Genomic DNA, 20,470 nt, shown 5'->3' with positions numbered 1-20,470 from the left:
TTTACTTTTACTTTACTTTTACTTTACTTTTACTTTACTTTTACTTTACTTTTACTTTACTTTTACTTTACTTTTACTTTACTTTTACTTTACTTTTACTTTACTTTTACTTTACTTTTACTTTACTTTTACTTTACTTTTACTTTACTTTTACTTTACTTTTACTTTACTTTTACTTTACTTTTACTTTACTTTTACTTTACTTTTACTTTACTTTTACTTTACTTTTACTTTACTTTTACTTTACTTTTACTTTACTTTTACTTTACTTTTACTTTACTTTTACTTTACTTTTACTTTTACTTTTACTTTTACTTTACTTTTACTTTACTTTTACTTTACTTTTACTTTACTTTTACTTTACCTTTACTTTACCTTTACTTTACTTTTACTTTTACTTTTACTTTTACTTTTACTTTTACTTTTACTTTTACCTTTACTTTTACCTTTACTTTACCTTTACTTTACCTTTACTTTTACTTTACTTTTACTTTACTTGTACTTTACTTGTACTTTACTTGTGCTTTACTTGTGCTTTGCTTTTGCTTTGCTTTTGCTTTGCTTTTGCTTTGCTTTTGCTTTGCTTTTGCTTTGCTTTTGCTTTGCTTTGCTTTTGCTTTGCTTTTGCTTTGCTTTTGCTTTGCTTTTGCTTTTGCTTTTACTTTTGCTTTTACTTTTGCTTTTACTTTTGCTTTTACTTTTGCTTTTACTTTTGCTTTTACTTTTGCTTTTACTTTTGCTTTAACTTTGCTTTTATCGTCGTTGTGATAGCAACATAGCAACGTTTATGTCAGTGAAGAAATAAATGCATCGTCTGGTCAACACCCGTTTCTAATGTGTCCAAGTACTTTAAGATAAATAAAAGACTGCAACCTTTTGTAAAGAACTTACTCCTCCTACTCTTGATTGACGTGTGTGTGCTCAGCAGGGTGGTGCCGCCGCCGCCGCCGCCGCGGGACGAAGCAGAAGCAAGATGACGGAGCTCCAGCCGCACGCCGCAACACCGAGGTTGGTACAAAAATGTCTGTAAGGTTTTCACACTTTTCATTCTTTCTGTCCTGTTTTTAGGAGAATATTCTTCTCTGCTGACTCCGAGTCGTTTCCTTCCAAGTGACTACCGTACGTCAGAATTTGGCGAGCCGTTGGTGAGTGAAGCGCACGAGTGCCTAAACAGCCTGTGGCACAAGAACTGGTTTCCTTGACTGTCAGGGAGACCATTTCTTTGTTTTCTAACGCTTTCTAAGTTTATTTCTGCAAATGTATTCCTAAATGGAATATAGTGGTAGTTAGAGGATATGAAACCTGTTTACCAGCTTACTAGAGCCTTCTCGACATGACATAACATCCCTGTAGATGCCATGACACTCCTATTCATTAACGTAGCAGACATAATATAGACATACAGAAGCTGTTTTTAATATGGTAATGGTTTAATTTCATTTGAACATGCATCAGATTACAATTGAGTGCATCCCATAATCAGTTCCCAGTTCCACATGTCCAAAAGGAGTAGGAAGAAGCAAAACTTATTAAATCCTACCCCTCCATCTGGTACTTTTACAATCAGTAACTGTTACATTTGTTCACTTCCTGCTTTCCTAATATAAGTTTTTTGTTTTAATTTTTTTATTAACTTAAATTATTATTATATAAAATTATTATTTAATTACATTAATTAATAAATTAATTAAATTGATGTTAATTCATTTTATTAAAAAAACATTTGTTCACTTCCTGCTTTCCTAATATAGTTCGTTTTTTTGTTTTAATTTTTTTATTAACTTAAATTATTATTACATAAAATTTTTATTTAATTACATTAATTAATAAATTAAATTGATGTTAATTTATTTTATTTTATTAAAAAAACATTTGTTCACTTCCTGCTTTCCTAATATAGTTCAAGTTTTTTTGTTTTATTTTTATTAACTTAAATTATTATTACATAAAATTATTATTTAATTACATTAATTAATAAATTAATTAAATTGATGTTAATTCATTTTATTTTATTTAAAAAACATTTATTCACTTCCTGCTTTCCTAATATAGTTCAAGTTTTTTTGTTTTAATTTTTTTATTAACTTAAATTATTATTACATAAAATGATTATTTAATTACATTAATTAATACATTTATTAAATTGATGTTAATTAATTTTATTTTATTTAAAAAAAACATTTGTTCACTTCCTGCTTTCCATAATACAGTTTAAATAAAATAAAACCATTACCATATCTATGGTATAGATTAAGTTTTTATTTTTGTTGTTTTTTATTTATTTTTTTATTATTTTTTTGTCACGTATCGAAGTACGAGGTGATTATGACCTTGCGACTAAAACCAAAATGGACATTAACCAAAGCAAATTTTCCCATAGATATGGTAATGGTTTTATTTCATTTAAACTGTATTATGGAAAGCAGGAAGTGAACAAATGTTTTTTTTAAATAAAATAAAATGAATTAACATCAATTTAATTAATGTAATTAAATAATAATTGTATGTAATAATAATTTAATTTAATAAAAAAAATTTAAACAAAAAAACTTGAACTATATTAGGAAAGCAGGAAGTGAACAAATGTAACAGTTACTGATTGTAAAAGTACCAGATGGAGGGGTAGGATTTAATAAGCTTTGCTTCTTCCTACTCCTTTTGGACATGTGGAACTGGGAACTGATTATGGGATGCACTCAATTGTGTCCAAAAGAAAAATATAATTTAATAAAAAAAAATTGAACTTTATTTATTTTTATTTTTATTTATTTGCCCATCGTTGTGCATTGTTTGATTTCCTTACTCAATCCATTCCATAGTTTGATTCCACATACTGAAATGCTATGGCTAGCATAACGTAGTCCTAGCATAGAAGTGTTTCAAATGTACTTCTTCCCTGAGATCATATTTCTCCTCTCTTGTAGAGAAGTATTGGATGACATTTTTAGCTAATTGCTTATTTTTAGCCTTATGCATTATTTTAGCTGTTTGAAGATTAGCTATATTAGCAAGTTGAAGTATTTGTGATTTTAGAAATAAGGAGTTAATATATTCGATGTGGGCGGCATTATGAATTATCCTTACTGACCTTTTTTGCAGTACATTTAGTGAGTGAAGATTGCTTTTATAGTTATTATCCCATATTTCCACACAATAAGTAAGATATGGTAGAACCAGAGAGCAATAAAGAGTGTGGAGTAATTTCTGATTGAGAACAAATTTAGCTTTGTTCAATATTGAAATATTTCCTGACCTTTTAACATTGAGCACTTTGAACATGAAATAATAATACACTCCTATGAAGCAATATTGTAAACATAAGACCTTTTAACATAAGAACCCTCTAGATGTGAAATAACAACCCAACCAAATGTACCATGTCGGATGTAGTACAACACTTCCTGCCAAGACCTAAACAGTAGCTGCTAGTTTATATGGTTTATTTGCTGTGTGTGTGTGTGTGTTTGTTGATGGCGGTGGCTTTGAGCTGTCAAACCACTTGTCGTCTTCAGGAAGCCCCTCCTCCATGGTGACTCGTTGATGTATGATTGGATGAAGTGGAACGTGTCGTTTTGGTATGTAAACGCGGAGCAATATTGTCAACAAAGACTTTTAACGCTGGCTAACAGGCTACAGCAACTCCTAGCAAATACGTTAACCCCTCCAAATCCCTACACTGGAACCCATTTATGTTGCCAACCCTTATACAGTATGTGGACCGCCTCATCAAGTCCAACGCCACCAACCGTGTTGTTATTATTAAGACTAAAAAGCGCCCGCTAAGAGGAGTCATTTCTCTGTTTGTCCTACCTTGTATATCGCAGAGTAGGATTCCTTATTTATAGAATATTTTCATAGTTAGAGCATAGAAAACCTGTTTACAAAAATTAGAGGCCTCTAGACATGGCATAACACCCCTATAGTCACCTTTACCCTCCTATTACCCAATATAGTAGACATATGAGAAAGAAAATAAAACCTGGTTATGAGCTTATAGGTATGCTTTTAACATTAGAGCCCTCTTGAGATGATATAACACCCCTATAGTCACCTTTACACTCCTATTTCCCAATATAGTAGACATATGAGAAAAAAAAACAAACTTGGTTACAGCCTTATAAGTATGCTGTTAACATTAGAGCCCTCTAGAGATGACATAACACCCCTATAGTCGCCTTTACACTCCTATTACCCAATATAGTAGACATATGCGAAAGAAAAAAAACTTGGTTACGAGCTTATAGGTATGCTTTTAACATTAGAGCCCTCTAGAGGTGACATAACACCCCTATGGTAACCTTCACCTCACCCAATATAGTGAGAAAAAAAAACTTGGTTACGAGCTTAAAGGTAGGCTCTAATGTTAAAGGTGACTATAGGGGTGTTATGTCATCTCCAGAGGGCTCTAATATTAAAAGCATACCTATAAGCTCATAACCAAGTTTTTGTTTTTCTCATATTGTACTATATTGGGTAATAGGAGTGTAAATGTAACTATAGGGGTGTTATACCGTGTCTAGAGGGCTCTAGTTTTTGTGAACAGGTTTTCTATTTATAGCAACACATACACAAGCACTAAGTCCCATTTATGTCTTAAATATATTATTTCCTCTTACTACGTCTAATATACTGGGTAATAGAAGGGTAAAGGTTACTATAGGGGTGTTATATCATCTCTATAGGGCTCTAATGTTAAAAGCGTACCATAAGCTCATAACTAAGTTTTTTGTTTTTCTTATATGTGTACTATATTGAGTAATATGAGTGTAAAGGTGACTATAGGGGTGCTATATCATCTCTAGAGGGCTCTAATGTTAAAAGCATACCTAATAAGCTCATAACCAAGTTTTTTTTCTTTCTCATATGTCTACTATATTGGGTAATAGGAGTGTAAAGGTGACTATAGGGGTGTTATATCATCTCTAGAGGGCTCTAATGTTAAAAGCATACCTATAAGCTTGTAACCAAGTTTTTTGTTTTTCTCATATGTGTACTATATTGGGTAATATGAGTGTAAAGGCGACTATAGGGGTGTTATATCATCTCTAGAGGGCTCTAATGTTAAAAGCATACCTATAAGCTCGTAACCAAGTTTTTTGTTTTTCTTATATGTGTACTATATTGGGTAATATGAGTGTAAAGGCGACTATAGGGGTGCTATATCATCTCTAGAGGGCTCTAATGTTAAAAGCATACCTACTATAAGCTCGTAACCAAGTTTTTTGTTTTTCTCATATGTGTACTATATTGGGTAATAGGAGGGTAAAGGTTACTATAGGGGTGTTATGCCATGTCTAGAGGGCTCTAATTTGTGTAACTTCTGACATCAACGTCCACATGACTTGTCTACCCCCCCAGAATCCTCCTCATCATGATCACGCTGCCAAACATCCCTCAATTTTTTAAGCCCACCCAGGCTTCACCCGTCTCCTTGACCTCGCTCATCCTCTCCAACAACAGCTCCGCCAGCGACATAGTCCATGGAATACTGGGAAAAATTCCCTGTGAGTTCACAATACCAGCTGGTATCATGTCGTGAAAGCGCCTCTCTGACGCCCCCCCTTGTGTACGCTGCAGTATCACCATGGGTCATTTACCTCCTGCTGGCCTTGGGCTCGCTCCTGCTGTTGCTGGTGTGCGTGTGCGTGTGCGTGTGCTGCTGCAGAAGACGCAGGAAGAAGAGGCGCCAGCAGAGGCGCGACGCGCACGTCAAAGTCGCATCGCTGAGCGGGCAAACCACCTCGGCGCTGGTGAGCTCTGTCGTCCTCTGGTGGCCAATCGGTGACACTGCATGAATTTATATATGCTTCATTATATTCATCATTGCTGCTTTGTGTTGTTTTTACAAAGACTTAACGCTGGCTAACAGGCTACAGCAACTCCTAGCAAATATGTTAACCCCTCAAAATCTTGTTTTTATGCTTTTAACATTAGAGCCCTCTAGACATGAAATAACACCCCTATAGTCACCTTCACCCTCCTATGACCCAATATAGTAGACATATGAGAAAGAAAATAAAACTTGATTACGAGCTTATAGGTATGCTTTTAACATTAGAGCCCTCTAGAGATGACATAACACCCCTATAGTCACCTTTACACTCCTATTACCCAATATAGTGGACATGAGAAGAAAAAGCTTTTTTTTCTCATATGTGTACTATATTAGGTAATAGGAGTATAATGACTATAGGGGTGTTATATCATCTCTACAGGGCTCTAATGTTAAAGGTGACTATAGGGGTGTTATGTCATCTCCAGGGGGCTCTAATGTTAAAAGCATACCTATAAGCTCATAACCAAGTTTTTTTTTCTTTCTTATATGTCTAATATATTAGGTAATATGAGTGTAAAGGTGACTATAGGGGTGTTATATCATCTCTAGAGGGCTCTAATGTTAAAAGCATACCTATAAGCTCATAACCAGGTTTTTTGTTTTTATATATACAGCCACAGTGGCTAATACCTGTGTTGCTAGACTTTTTTTTTTTTTTTGGGCAGGTTCAACCCAGCACGGGCGAGAGTTCTGACGCCAAAAAGCAACCGCGAGGGAAACTGCTCTACTCGCTGGAGTTCAACGCCGCTCTCTCCGAGGTGACCCAAATCCTAACCAAAATGACCACCGACAAACTAGCTTGCATGCTAACGCAGTTATGTATAATGTATACAGCTGACGGTGGGTATCAAACAAGCCAGCAGCCTGAAGGCCATGGACATCGGGGGCACCTCAGACCCGTACGTCAAGGTTTACATCCTCCCCGACAAAACCAAGACCTGCGAGACCAAAGTGCTGAAGAACACGCTGAACGCCGTCTTTAACGAGCACTTCAACTTCCAGGTGGGCGCCGCTTGGTTCCTGAGTCGTGGTTAGAAGATGACGCGACCGTGTGTGTGTGGTCACAGATCTCCAAGGCGATGCTGCTCAAGTCCGTAGCAGTCTTGCAGGTGTTTGACTTTGACCGATTCTCCAAACACGACATCATCGGCGAGCTCAGACTGAAACTGGGTCAAGTGGACTGGAACCACGTCATCGAGGAGTGGCGAGACCTTGAGGAGCCCTCTAAAACGGAGGTTTAGCGAAGCTCACATCTGCGTAAGACCGCAACTTCACAGCCTCATTTGCATACGTTGATGCTGATTGGCTGCAGGAGGAGAACCTGGGAGAGATCTGCTTCTCGCTGCGTTACGTTCCCACCGCCAGCAAACTGACTGTGGTCATCCTGGAGGCCAAGAACCTCAAAAGCACCGACCTCGACGGGAGTTCAGGTGAGACGCCGCATCTTCTACTCAAAGGGGCGGGGTCTTAGACTCCCGTGTGCTTTGCATGGAGACCCGTACGTGAAGGTGCAGCTGGCTCTGGACAAGAGGAAGTGGAGGAAAAAGAAGACGTCCATCAAGAGCAACACGCTGAACCCTTACTACAACGAGGCCTTCACCTTCAAAGTCACCCTGGAGCAAATACAGGTAGGGGGCGCCAGACAAGCTTAACCGTGCTTAACCACAAGAGTAGCCAGGGTGCTGGAGCCTATCCCAGCTGTCTTGGGGCGAAAAGACCAGCCAATATAGCACAGGGGTCGCAAACTCAATTTACCTGGGGGGCCACTGGAGCTGGGGTCTGGGTGAGGCTGGGCCGAATCTGGTAAAAAAAAAAAAAACACACACAAAAAAAACGCATTTATTAAAAACAGAAAAAATAATAAGAATAAAAAAACTGTTCAATGCTTTTGCTTCTGCTGTTACCCTACAGAAAAGCTCTGATAAAACATTCCACTGTTGTCAAATATCTTAATTTTTATTTACTACACAAAATAAGATGATAAGAATAAAATAATAAATCAATCAGTAATAAATAAAGAAAATAATAATAATAAGAAAAACTGAATAAACCACATACGATGAAAATTATCATTATTATTATTATATTAAATTATTTATATATATATAATTTATAGTAATTATTATAGTAATAATAATAATAATGATTTTATATTATTGTTGTTATATTAAATTATAATAATCATCATATAAATAATATAATATATATATAATATAATTAATAATATTAAATTATTAAATTATTTATATATATAATTTATAATAATTATTATAGTAATAATAATTTTATTATATTAAATTATAATATAATCATAAATAATATAATATATAAATAATATAATTATATTAAATTATTATTACGTTATTTATATATATAATTTATAGTAATTATTATAGTAATAATAATAATTTTATTATATTACTATTATTGTTATAATAATTATAATAATCGTCATATAAATAATATATATATATAATATAATTAATTATATAAAATTATTAAATTATTTATATATATAATTTATAGTAATTATTATAGTAATAATAATAATAATTTTATTATATTAAATTATAATAATAATCATATAAATAATATAGTATATAAATAATATAATTCATTATATTAAATTATTACATTATTTATATATATAATTTATAGTTATAATAATAATTTATTATTATTCATTCATTCATTTTCTACTGCTTTTTCCTTATGAGGGTCGCTGTGGTGCTGGAGCCTATCCCAGCTGTCTTCAGGCGAGGGGCGGGGTACACCCTGGACTGGTCTATTATTAGGGCTCGAGCACTGACCAGTGCGAAAGCCCTATTGTAATCGTTCCGTTTTTTATTCTGACGAAAGGACGGCCATTTTGAGGGCCTTAACATGCCCGAAAACTCACCAAATTTTGCAAGCGCGTCAGGTCTGGCGAAAATTTCGATCTGGTGGGGGTCCCGAAAACAATGTTCCAAAATTGACTCTCTAGCGCCACCTTTAATTTTTGAAAAAATTGGCCCCCGCCACCAGTTTCACCTATCGTCACGAAACTTGGTGGAGACGTCTATCGTGACAGGACGGACCAAAAAGTCTCAAGAACCCATATTGGAAAACGAACAGGAAGTCGGCCATTTTGGATGGCGGCGGCCTTTTTTGTGCCAGAAGTTGGGGTCGTATCTCGACGAACTCCTCCTAGGGGGTTTGACCAAATGAGTCCGTTGTTGCATCAACGGACACTAGACGGATGGCCGACGTTAAATTGCGAAGGATTTTGGGATATTCCATACGATGTGGGCGTGGCACGCCCCCAAATTTTGCCCATTTTCATATGTCCGGGCCTTGCACGCTGAGCGTAACTGTAGACGTGAATAACTTGGCTCCACGTGGTCAGATCTTCATCATACTTGGTACATGTGATCATGGCCCCGCCCCGAAGGTCCCCGTAGGTCACTTCCTGATTTCGTCGCAGCGCCACCTATTGGCGACAGGCTAAAGGCGTGTCATCTACATGAGGCCTTTTCTGCCAGGAGATTCATCAGATGAACATCGGGGTCACAAGGTCACTGCCTGACAGCCTGGTGAAGCCTGTTGATGGACCATGATGCAGGAAAAGCGCACGTGGTGGGCGTGGCCTGGCAGCGAATGCTCAGGCCTCGCCATTTACATAGAAAAGGTCATCATTCGCCCGCAAAAGGTCGCATGGGCTTGAAAACTCATAGGGGGGGTCAGAATCCAGGCCTGAGCGGCCTGGTGTGGCCCCCATATGAAACCAAGCCAAATTGACTCACTAGCGCCACCTAGAAGTTTTAAAATAATTATCCCTCGCCTCCCGTTGCACGTATCGGCATGATTTTCGGAGGAGACATCACTCGTGACAGGACGCACAAAAAAGTCTCAATAACCCATGTTCTAAAACCAACAGGAAGTCGGCCATTTTAGGTGGCGGCGGCCATTTGGGGGCGGATGTATGGGTCGTATCTCGACGAACTCCTCCTAGGGGGTTTGACCGAATGAGTCCGTTGTAGCATCAACGGACACTAGACGGATGGCCCACGTTAAATTGCGAAGGATTTTGGCCTGCTCCATAGGATGTGGGCGTGGCACGCCACCAAACTTTGACCATTTCATATCTGGCCCTGCCTGGTGTCTGGCCTTGCCTTGAAGCAATGTACATCAAAGTCAATACACAGTTTGACTGACAGACTGATGATGTCAGTCGATGGACTATGATGTGTGTAAAGCACATGTGGGGGGCGTGGCCACGGCGAATGGTCAGCCTTCGCCATTGACCATCAAAAGGTCATCATTTGCCTGCAGAAGGTCACAGGCTGCTGAAATCTTAAACGTGAGGCCTTAATCCAGGCCTGAGCGCCCTGGTGGTGCTCCCATGTGACACCAATCTAAATTGACACACTAGCGCCACCTAGAAGTTTCAATTCATTATCCCTCGCCACCCGTTACACGTATCACTATGATTTTCGGTGGAGACGTCTATCAAGACAGGACGCACTTAACGCTCCAGAAGCCATGTTCAAAACACAGCGCCACCAACTGGTGGAAATGTATATCTGCCGTAACTTCCTGATTCATGGTCAGATTGTCTTGAAATTTTTTTTGGTGTGTTGGGTCAATCTCTGGTTTGTTATACTGTGTGTACATAGACTCTATAGCGCCACCAACTGGTGGAAATGTATATAGCCGTAACTTCCTTCCACATGGTCGGATCGGGCCACAAATTTTTCTGGTGGTCTGGGGTACCCTCTGGTCTATGTCTGTGTGTGTTCATAGACAGTATAGCGCCACCAACTGGTGGAAATGTATATAGCCGTAACTTCCTTCCACATGGTCGGATCAAGCCCAAATTTTTTCTGGTGGTTTGGGGTACCCTCTGGTCTATGACTGTGTGTGTACATAGACTGTATAGCGCCACCAACTGGTGGAAATGTATATAGCCGTAACTTCCTTCCACATGGTCGGATCAGGCCACAATTTTTTCTGGTGGTCTGGGGTACCCTCTGGTCTATGACTGTGTGTGTACATACACTGTATAGCGCCACCAACTGGTGGAAATGTATATAGCCGTAACTTCCTTCCACATGGTCGGATCAGGCCACAAATTTTTCTTGTGGTCTGGGGTGCCCTCTGGTCTATGTCTGTGTGTGTACATAGACAGTATAGCGCCACCAACTGGTGGAAATGTATATAGCCGTAACTTCCTTCCACATGGTCGGATCAAGCCCAAATTTTTTCTGGTGGTTTGGGGTACCCTCTGATCTATGACTGTGTGTGTACATCGACTGTATAGCGCCACCAACTGGTGGAAATGTATATAGCCGTAACTTCCTTCCACATGGTCGGATCAGGCCCAAATTTTTTCTGGTGGTCTGGGGTACCCTCTGGTCTATGACAGTGTGTGTACATAGACTGTATAGCGCCACCAACTGGTGGAAATGTATATAGCCGTAACTTCCTTCCACATGGTCGGATCAGGCCCAAATTTTTTCTGGTGGTCTGGGGTACCCTCTGGTCTATGACAGTGTGTGTACATACGCTATAGCGCCACCAACTGGTGGAAATTTATATCTGCCGTAACTTCCTTACGCACGGTCGGATCGGCCCGTAATTTTTTCTGTTGGTTCGGGGTACCCTCCGGTCCGTTACCGTGTGGGCGCATACACTCTATAGCGCCACCCACAGGCGGAAACGTATATCCGCCGCAAGGACCTACCGCGCGGTCCGATCGTCGTGAATTTTTTTATGGCGGTTCGCGGCGTCGGACGGGACGTGACCGCGCACCCGCCTCGCCGCCGCTGTCGCCCCCTCCTGGCGGAAAATTGCAAGTGCCGTGACTCCCTTACCGCTTATCCGCTCGCCGCGGTTTTTCGTACGGCGCGTCCGCGCGCCCGTCCGGTCGCGCACACGACCCCGACCCGTGCGTACCCCCGACCCGCGCGTACCCCCGAGCGCGTCGGGGTGCTCGAGCCCGCTCATCACTGCTTGCAGTTTTAATTATTATTAGGGCTCGAGCACTGACCAGTGCGAAAGCCCTATTGTAATCGTTCCGTTTTTTATTCTGACGAAAGGACGGCCATTTTGAGGGCCTTAACATGCCCGAAAACTCACCAAATTTTGCAAGCGCGTCAGGTCTGGCGAAAATTTCGATCTGGTGGGGGTCCCGAAAACAATGTTCCAAAATTGACTCTCTAGCGCCACCTTTAATTTTTGAAAAAATTGGCCCCCGCCACCAGTTTCACCTATCGTCACGAAACTTGGTGGAGACGTCTATCGTGACAGGACGGACCAAAAAGTCTCAAGAACCCATATTGGAAAACGAACAGGAAGTCGGCCATTTTGGATGGCGGCGGCCTTTTTCGTGCCAGAAGTTGGGGTCGTATCTCGACGAACTCCTCCTAGGGGGTTTGACCAAATGAGTCCGTTGTTGCATCAACGGACACTAGACGGATGGCCCACGTTAAATTGCGAAGGATTTTGGGATATTCCATACGATGTGGGCGTGGCACGCCCCCAAATTTTGCCCATTTTCATATGTCCGGGCCTTGCACGCTGAGCGTAACTGTAGACGTGAATAACTTGGCTCCACGTGGTCAGATCTTCATCATACTTGGTACATGTGATCATGGCCCCGCCCCGAAGGTCCCCGTAGGTCACTTCCTGATTTCGTCGCAGGGCCACCTATTGGCGACAGGCTAAAGGCGTGTCATCTACATGAGGCCTTTTCTGCCAGGAGATTCATCAGATGAACATCGGGGTCACAAGGTCACTGCCTGACAGCCTGGTGAAGCCTGTTGATGGACCATGATGCAGGAAAAGCGAACGTGGTGGGCGTGGCCTGGCGGCGAATGCTCAGGCCTCGCCATTTACATAGAAAAGGTCATCATTCGCCCGCAAAAGGTCGCATGGGCTTGAAAACTCATAGGGGGGGTCAGAATCCAGGCCTGAGCGGCCTGGTGTGGCCCCCATATGAAACCAAGCCAAATTGACTCACTAGCGCCACCTACAAGTTTTAAAATAATTATCCCTCGCCTCCCGTTGCACGTATCGGCATGATTTTCGGAGGAGACATCACTCGTGACAGGACGCACAAAAAAGTCTCAATAACCCATGTTCTAAAACCAACAGGAAGTCAGCCATTTTAGGTGGCGGCGGCCATTTGGGGGCGGATGTAGGGGTCGTATCTTGACGAACTCCTCCTAGGGGGTTTGACCGAATGAGTCCGTTGTAGCATCAACGGACACTAGACGGATGGCCCACGTTAAATTGCGAAGGATTTTGGGCCGCTCCATAGGATGTGGGCGTGGCACGCCACCAAACTTTGACCATTTCATATCTGGCCCTGCCTGGTGTCTGGCCTTGCCTTGAAGCAATGTACATCAAAGTCAATACACAGTTTGACTGACAGACTGATGATGTCAGTTGATAGACTATGATGTGTGTAAAGCACATGTGGGGGGCGTGGCCACGGCGAATGGTCAGCCTTCGCCATTGACCATCAAAAGGTCATCATTTGCCTGCAGAAGGTCACAGGCTGCTGAAATCTTAAACGTGAGGCCTTAATCCAGGCCTGAGCGCCCTGGTGGTGCTCCCATGTGACACCAATCTAAATTGACACACTAGCGCCACCTAGAAGTTTCAATTCATTATCCCTCGCCACCCGTTACACGTATCACTATGATTTTCGGTGGAGACGTCTATCATGACAGGACGCACCTAATGCTCCAGAAGCCATGTTCTAAACACAGCGCCACCAACTGGTGGAAATGTATATCTGCCGTAACTTCCTGATTCATGGTCAGATTGTCTTGAAATTTTTTTTGGTGTGTTGGGTCAATCTCTGGTCTGTTATACTGTGTGTACATAGACTGTATAGCGCCACCAACTGGTGGAAATGTATATAGCCGTAACTTCCTTCCACATGGTCGGATCAGGCCCAAATTTTTTCTGGTGGTCTGGGGTACCCTCTGGTCTATGACTGTGTGTGTACATACGCTATAGCGCCACCAACTGGTGGAAATGTATATCTGCCGTAACTTCCTTACGCACGGTCGGATCGGCCCCTAATTTTTTCTGTTGGTTCGGGGTACCCTCCGGTCCGTTACCGTGTGGGCCAACCACTCTATAGCGCCACCCACAGGCGGAAACGTATATCCGCCGCAAGGACCTACCGCGTGGTCCGATCGTCGGGAATTTTTTTATGGCGGTTCGCGGTGTCGGACGGGACGTGACCGCGCACCCGCCTCGCCACCGCTGTCGCCCCCTCCTGGCGGAAAATTGCAAGTGCCGTGACTCCCTTACCGCTTATCCGCTCGCCGCGGTTTTTCGTACGGCGCGTCCGCGCGCCCGTCCGGTCGCGCGCGCGACCCCGACCCGCGCGTACCCCCAACCCGCGCGTACCCCCGAGCGCGTCGGGGTGCTCGAGCCCGCTCATCACTGCTTGCAGTTTTAATTAGGGCTCGAGCACTGACCAGTGCGAAAGCCCTATTGTAATCGTTCCGTTTCTTATTAGGGCTCGAGCACTGACAGTGCGAAAGCCCTATTGTAATCGTTCCGTTTCTTATTAGGGCTCGAGCACTGACCAGTGCGAAAGCCCTATTGTTATCGTTCCGTTTATTATTATTAGGGCTCGAGCACTGACAGTGCGAAAGCCCTATTGTAATCGTTCCGTTTCTTATTAGGGCTCGAGCACTGACCAGTGCGAAAGCCCTATTGTAATCGTTCCGTTTCTTATTAGGGCTCGAGCACTGACCAGTGCGAAAGCCCTATTGTAATCGTTCCGTTTATTATTATTATTCTTCTTCTCCCAAAATGAGCGCCATTTTGAGGGCCTTAACATGCCCGAAAACTCACCAAATTTGGCGAGCGCATCAGGTCTGGCGAAAAATTTGATATTTTATGGGTTTCAAATATCATGTTCGAAAATTGGCTCTCTAGCGCCACCTTGAAATTTTAAAAAAATTGGCCCCCGCCACCAGTTTCACCTATCGTCACGAAACTTGGTGGAGACGTCTATCGTGACAGGACGGACCAAAAAGTCTCAAGAACCCATATTGGAAAACGAACAGGAAGTCGGCCATTTTGGATGGCGGCGGCCTTTTTCGTGCCAGAAGTTGGGGTCGTATCTCGACGAACTCCTCCTAGGGGGTTTGACCAAATGAGTCCGTTGTTGCATCAACGGACACTAGACGGATGGCCGACGTTAAATTGCGAAGGATTTTGGGATATTCCATACGATGTGGGCGTGGCACGCCCCCAAATTTTGCCCATTTTCATATGTCCGGCCCTTGCACGCTGAGCGTAACTGTAGACGTGAATAACTTGGCTCCACGTGGTCAGATCTTCATCATACTTGGTACATGTGATCATGGCCCCGCCCCGAAGGTCCCCGTAGGTCACTTCCTGATTTCGTCGCAGCGCCACCTATTGGCGACAGGCTAAAGGCGTGTCATCTACATGAGGCCTTTTCTGCCAGGAGATTCATCAGATGAACATCAGGGTCACAAGGTCACTGCCTGACAGCCTGGTGAAGCCTGTTGATGGACCATGATGCAGGAAAAGCGCACGTGGTGGGCGTGGCCTGGCGGCGAATGCTCAGGCCTCGCCATTTACATAGAAAAGGTCATCATTCGCCCGCAAAAGGTCGCATGGGCTTGAAAACTCATAGGGGGGGTCAGAATCCAGGCCTGAGCGGCCTGGTGTGGCCCCCATATGAAACCAAGCCAAATTGACTCACTAGCGCCACCTAGAAGTTTTAAAATAATTATCCCTCGCCTCCCGTTGCACGTATGGGCATGATTTTCGGAGGAGACATCACTCGTGACAGGACGCACAAAAAAGTCTCAAGAACCCATGTTCAAAAACCAACAGGAAGTCGGCCATTTTAGGTGGCGGCGGCCATTTGGGGGAAGATGTAGGGGTCGTATCTCGACGAACTCCTCCTAGGGGGTTTGACTGAATGAGTCCGTTGTTGCATCAACGAACACTAGACGGATGGCCCACGTTAAATTGCGAAGGATTTTGGGCTGCTCCTTAGGATGTGGGCGTGGCACGCCACCAAACTTTTACCTTTTTCATATCTGGCCCTGCCTGGTGTCTGGCCTTGCCTTGAAGCAATGTACATCAAAGTCAATACACAGTTTGACTGACAGACTGATGATGTCAGTCGATGGACTATGATGTGTGTAAAGCACATGTGGGGGGCGTGGCCACGGCGAATGGTCATCCTTCGCCATTGACCATCGAAGGCTCATATTTTGCCTGCAGAAGGTCACATGCTGCTGAAATCTTACACGTCAGGCCTTAATCCAGGCCTGAGCGCCCTGGTGGTGCTCCCATGTGACACCAATCTAAATTGACACACTAGCGCCACCTAGAAGTTTCAATTCATTATCCCTCGCCACCCGTTACACGTATCACTATGATTTTCGGTGGAGACGTCTATCATGACAGGACGCACCTAACGCTCCAGAAGCCATGTTCAAAACACAGCGCCACCAACTGGTGGAAATGTATATCTGCCGTAACTTCCTGATTCATGGTCAGATTGTCTTGAAATTTTTTTTGGTGTGTTGGGTCAATCTCTGGTCTGTTATACTGTGTGTACATAAACTCTATAGCGCCACCAACTGGTGGAAATGTATATAGCCGTAACTTCCTTCCACATGGTCGGATCAAGCCCAAATTTTTTCTGGTGGTTTGGGGTACCCTCTGGTCTATGTCTGTGTGTGTACATAGACTCTATAGCGCCACCAACTGGTGGAAATGTATATAGCCGTAACTTCCTTCCACATGGTCGGATCAGGCCACAAATTTTTCTGGTGGTCTGGGGTACCCTCTGGTCTATGTCTGTGTGTGTACATAGACAGTATAGCGCCACCAACTGGTGGAAATGTATATAGCCGTAACTTCCTTCCACATGGTCGGATCAAGCCCAAATTTTTTCTGGTGGTTTGGGGTACCCTCTGGTCTATGACTGTGTGTGTACATAGACTGTATAGCGCCACCAACTGGTGGAAATGTATATAGCCGTAACTTCCTTCCACATGGTCGGATCAGGCCACAAATTTTTCTGGTGGTCTGGGGTACCCTCTGGTCTATGTCTGTGTGTGTACATAGACAGTATAGCGCCACCAACTGGTGGAAATGTATATAGCTGTAACTTCCTTCCACATGGTCGGATCGTCTCCTAATTTTTTTGGGTGGGTTCGGTAACCCTCCAGTCTGTGACTGTGTGTGTATATAGACTCTATAGCGCCACCAACTGGTGGAAATGTATATAGCCGTAACTTCCTGATTCATGGTCAGATTGTCTTGAAATTTTTTTTGGTGTGTTGGGTCAATCTCTGGTCTGTTATACTGTCTGTACATAGACTGTATAGCGCCACCAACTGGTGGAAATGTATATCAGCTGTAACTTCCTTCCACATGGTCAAATCTGCCCCAAATTTTTTCTGGTGGTTTGGGGTACCCTCTGGTCTATGACTGTGAGTGTACATAGACTCTATAGCGCCACCAACTGGTGAAAATGTATATAGCCGTAACTTCCTTCCACATGGTCGGATCGGCCCCAAATTTTTTCTGGTGGTCTGGGGTATCCTCTGATCTATGACTGTGTGTGTACATGGACTCTATAGCGCCACCAACTGGTGGAAATGTATATAGCCGTAACTTCCTGATTCATGGTCAGATTGTCTTGAAATTTTTTTTGGTGTGTTGGGTCAATCTCTGGTCTATGACTGTGTGTGTACATACACTCTATAGCGCCACCAACTGGTGGAAATGTATATCTGCCGTAACTTCCTCCCACATGGTCGGATCTGCTCGAATTTTTTTCTGGTGGTTCGGGGTACCCTCTGGTCTATGACTGTCTGTGTACATAGACTGTATAGCGCCACCAACTGGTGGAAACGTATATCCACCGCAAGTACCTACCACGCGGTCCAATCGTCGTGAATTTTTTTACGGCGGTTCGGGGCGTCGGACGGGATGTGACCGCACACCCGCCTCGCCACCGGTGTCGCCCCCTCCTGGCGAAAATTTGTAAATGCCGTAACTCCCTTACCGCTTGTCCGATCGCCGCGGTTTTTCCTACGGCGTGTCCGCGCGCCTGTCCGGTCACGCACGCGCCCGTCCGGTCCCGCGTGCGCCCCCGACCCGCGCGTACCCCCGACCCGCGCGTACCCCCGAGCGCGTCGGGGTGCTCGAGCCCGCTCATCACTGCTTGCAGTTTTAATTATTATTATTATTATTAAATTATTGATATATAATTATTTAGATTCACATTATTTTTTATTAAAAATAAAATGTAAAAACACCTTTAGAAATAAATGTGAACTTTTACTTGAAACTGTAAAAAAAATACTTAAAATTTTTAATTATAACAATGTCACAACAAAGCTAGCATGCCAGCGTAAACATGCTGACACCTAACGTTTTTTCCCATGAAAAACAGCCAAAGTGCTACAATGCTAACCGTAGCACGCTAATCCTAGCATGACGCCAATGCTAACACTCATGGAAATGGCTAAAAAAAAAAAGGTACTATGCTAATGTTGGCATGCTACCACTGAGCATGATTAGTGTTTGTCTGAGTCGGCAAAAAAGTAATATGCTAACGTTAGCATTCAACACCTATCAGGGTAGTGTTAAGTGTCTTCATAATGTAATACTCGTAAAAAAATTTATTTTTAACTATGCTAATGTTAGCATGCTAACATGCAGCATAACAGCGCTATGTTTATTATTATTATTTGTGTTAGTTATATTATAATATATTATATACTGAAGAAAAACACTCTATTACACTCTAAACACTATTACTTAGTGCTTAACTTCTTTTTACACTTAAAATCACCAATTTTTCCACCCTGGAACATATGAATTTTGCACCCCTGAATAAATGTGTTCACCCTCAGCGTGTCAACCTGGTCATCTCCGTGTGGGACCACGACCCCATGACCCCGAACGACCCCACGGGGAAGATCTTTCTGGGCTCCGACGCGCCGGGCAACCAGCTGAGACACTGGGCCGACATGCTATCCAACCCGCGCCGCCCGGTGGCCCAGTGGCACACGCTGCTGTCGGCCGAGCAGGTCAACGCCAGCTTGACCCTCAAGAAGAAGATCCCCCTGGTCAGGAAAATTCCTTTCTGAGGCCAGACACACGGGGGCGCTGTGGACCTGTTCACATTATTTCTCAGACTAGTTTGAATACAGTACATAACACTGCAATACACTGCCCCCTGCTGGCTGTGAGTGATATTGGGAAGTGCTATTATGACTTTGGGCACATTTTGATGCACCTATTCTATCATAAGCATAGGAAAAAGTCTGACTTTTTGTCTAATAATTTTGACTTTATCTCATAATTATGACTTTTTATCTCATACTTTAGACTTTCTTGTATTATAATGTCTACTTTGTCTACAGTTAGCACTTTGTTCACTTGAATGGCTAGTACGGCTAATAATAAACAGTGAGGTGTCCTTCCGGGCCAAAATTAGCATATTTCGACCCATTAATTTAAATTACATTTCATCTACGGATAGATATTTACGTGATTTTATATCCTACATACCTTTTATATTGCCTTGAAGCTTCCATCCTTGAGTCGGAACGGCTTAAAGTTGGCCTTAACATCGGAAGCTACTCCTATTAGCTTGCTCTACTGTCGCCATTGAAGGCAGATGACGTCAATGTAAATATGAGAACACGTGACACAACCAGGAAGTGTTAAGAAGGCTGGTTCGCGGCTGGAGGAAGAGGAGGAGCAGCCTCCGAACTTCTGGCTTCCGCACTTGCGCAGCACCGATTGCATTTCCGGTACGGGTTGCGTAGTTACAGGCGGCTTTAAAACTCTTCTTAAAAGTAGTTGAGATCATTTTGTCTTAAATTAACAATATAGCAACACATATAGTAGTGATAATAGATAATAATTACATGTCATAGGACGGTCTATTGATTGAATAGGTTTCGATGCTAACACCGCGTGCTAACACGTCAAAACGTTCCAAACTATCTGGTGCCCAGGTGAGGAAAAATGAACAAAAAGGGAAAGAAAAGCGTAACAAACAGAGGTAATGTTACAATGTTCGACATTAACGATGTTGTCATATTTTTTCCTGTAGCGGAACGATGATCGATTAGTGTCATACACCATTTAGCATAGCATAGTTAGCTAATCGATAACTAGCCAGTAACGCTGTTACTTTTAATGTCAGTTAAGTTTATGGAAATTTTAAGCTATTATGGAAAATATTAATGCAAAGGCGGTTGATTTGCTGTTGTGACCCCGGAAGAGAAAAGCCGAAAGAGAAAGACGAAGAAGTAGTAACGCAACTACTTCCTTCCTACCTACCTACAGCTTTACCTTCAGGTAAATGTGTAAATATTCAATTTATTCAGCGTTGTTGTATGTTAAAATGTGTTTTGTTTATACTCTAACACCTGGTTAGCTCACGTTTTCCCAGTTTGCTGGTGTCGTTTTTGAATGGCTTCAACTAAGGCAGTACCAAAAACCACCACTAGATGTCTCTGTAAGATCACCTTTTGATATATTTTACTTTTAAACCATTTTGATTTAAATCATTGGATTTTTGTTTAAGCTGGTTTATTTATTATCTTATTT

General features: G+C 42.4%; 1 protein-coding gene across 4 annotated transcripts; it reads left to right on the top strand.

Moving 5' to 3' along the window:
* The first annotated feature begins 935 nt into the window (after positions 1-935).
* On the top strand, positions 936-19,391 carry syt8 (synaptotagmin VIII). Of its 4 annotated transcripts, none has more exons than XM_078791069.1 (11): positions 936-1,008; positions 1,069-1,145; positions 3,513-3,575; positions 5,359-5,504; positions 5,578-5,750; positions 6,502-6,594; positions 6,671-6,838; positions 6,904-7,071; positions 7,149-7,266; positions 7,331-7,464; positions 18,760-19,391. In XM_078791069.1, exons 4-11 carry the CDS (start codon positions 5,372-5,374, stop codon positions 18,994-18,996), a joined length of 1,224 nt encoding a protein of 407 aa, XP_078647195.1. In that variant the 5' UTR covers positions 936-1,008; positions 1,069-1,145; positions 3,513-3,575; positions 5,359-5,371; the 3' UTR covers positions 18,997-19,391. The 4 variants fall into 4 exon arrangements, with proteins under 4 accessions (XP_078647195.1, XP_078647196.1, XP_078647197.1 ...); XM_078791071.1 differs by having other exon boundaries at positions 968-1,008; positions 1,069-1,134; XM_078791070.1 differs by lacking the exon at positions 3,513-3,575.
* Positions 19,392-20,470: the final 1,079 nt, after the last annotated feature.

Source organism: Doryrhamphus excisus, linkage group LG6 (assembly GCF_037039965.1).
Source record: "Doryrhamphus excisus strain RoL-2023G ecotype Guam linkage group LG6, RoL_Dexc_Guam_v1.1, whole genome shotgun sequence".
Taxonomy (NCBI): Eukaryota; Metazoa; Chordata; class Actinopteri; order Syngnathiformes; family Syngnathidae; genus Doryrhamphus; species Doryrhamphus excisus.
This window is presented reverse-complemented; position numbering and strand designations above follow the sequence as displayed.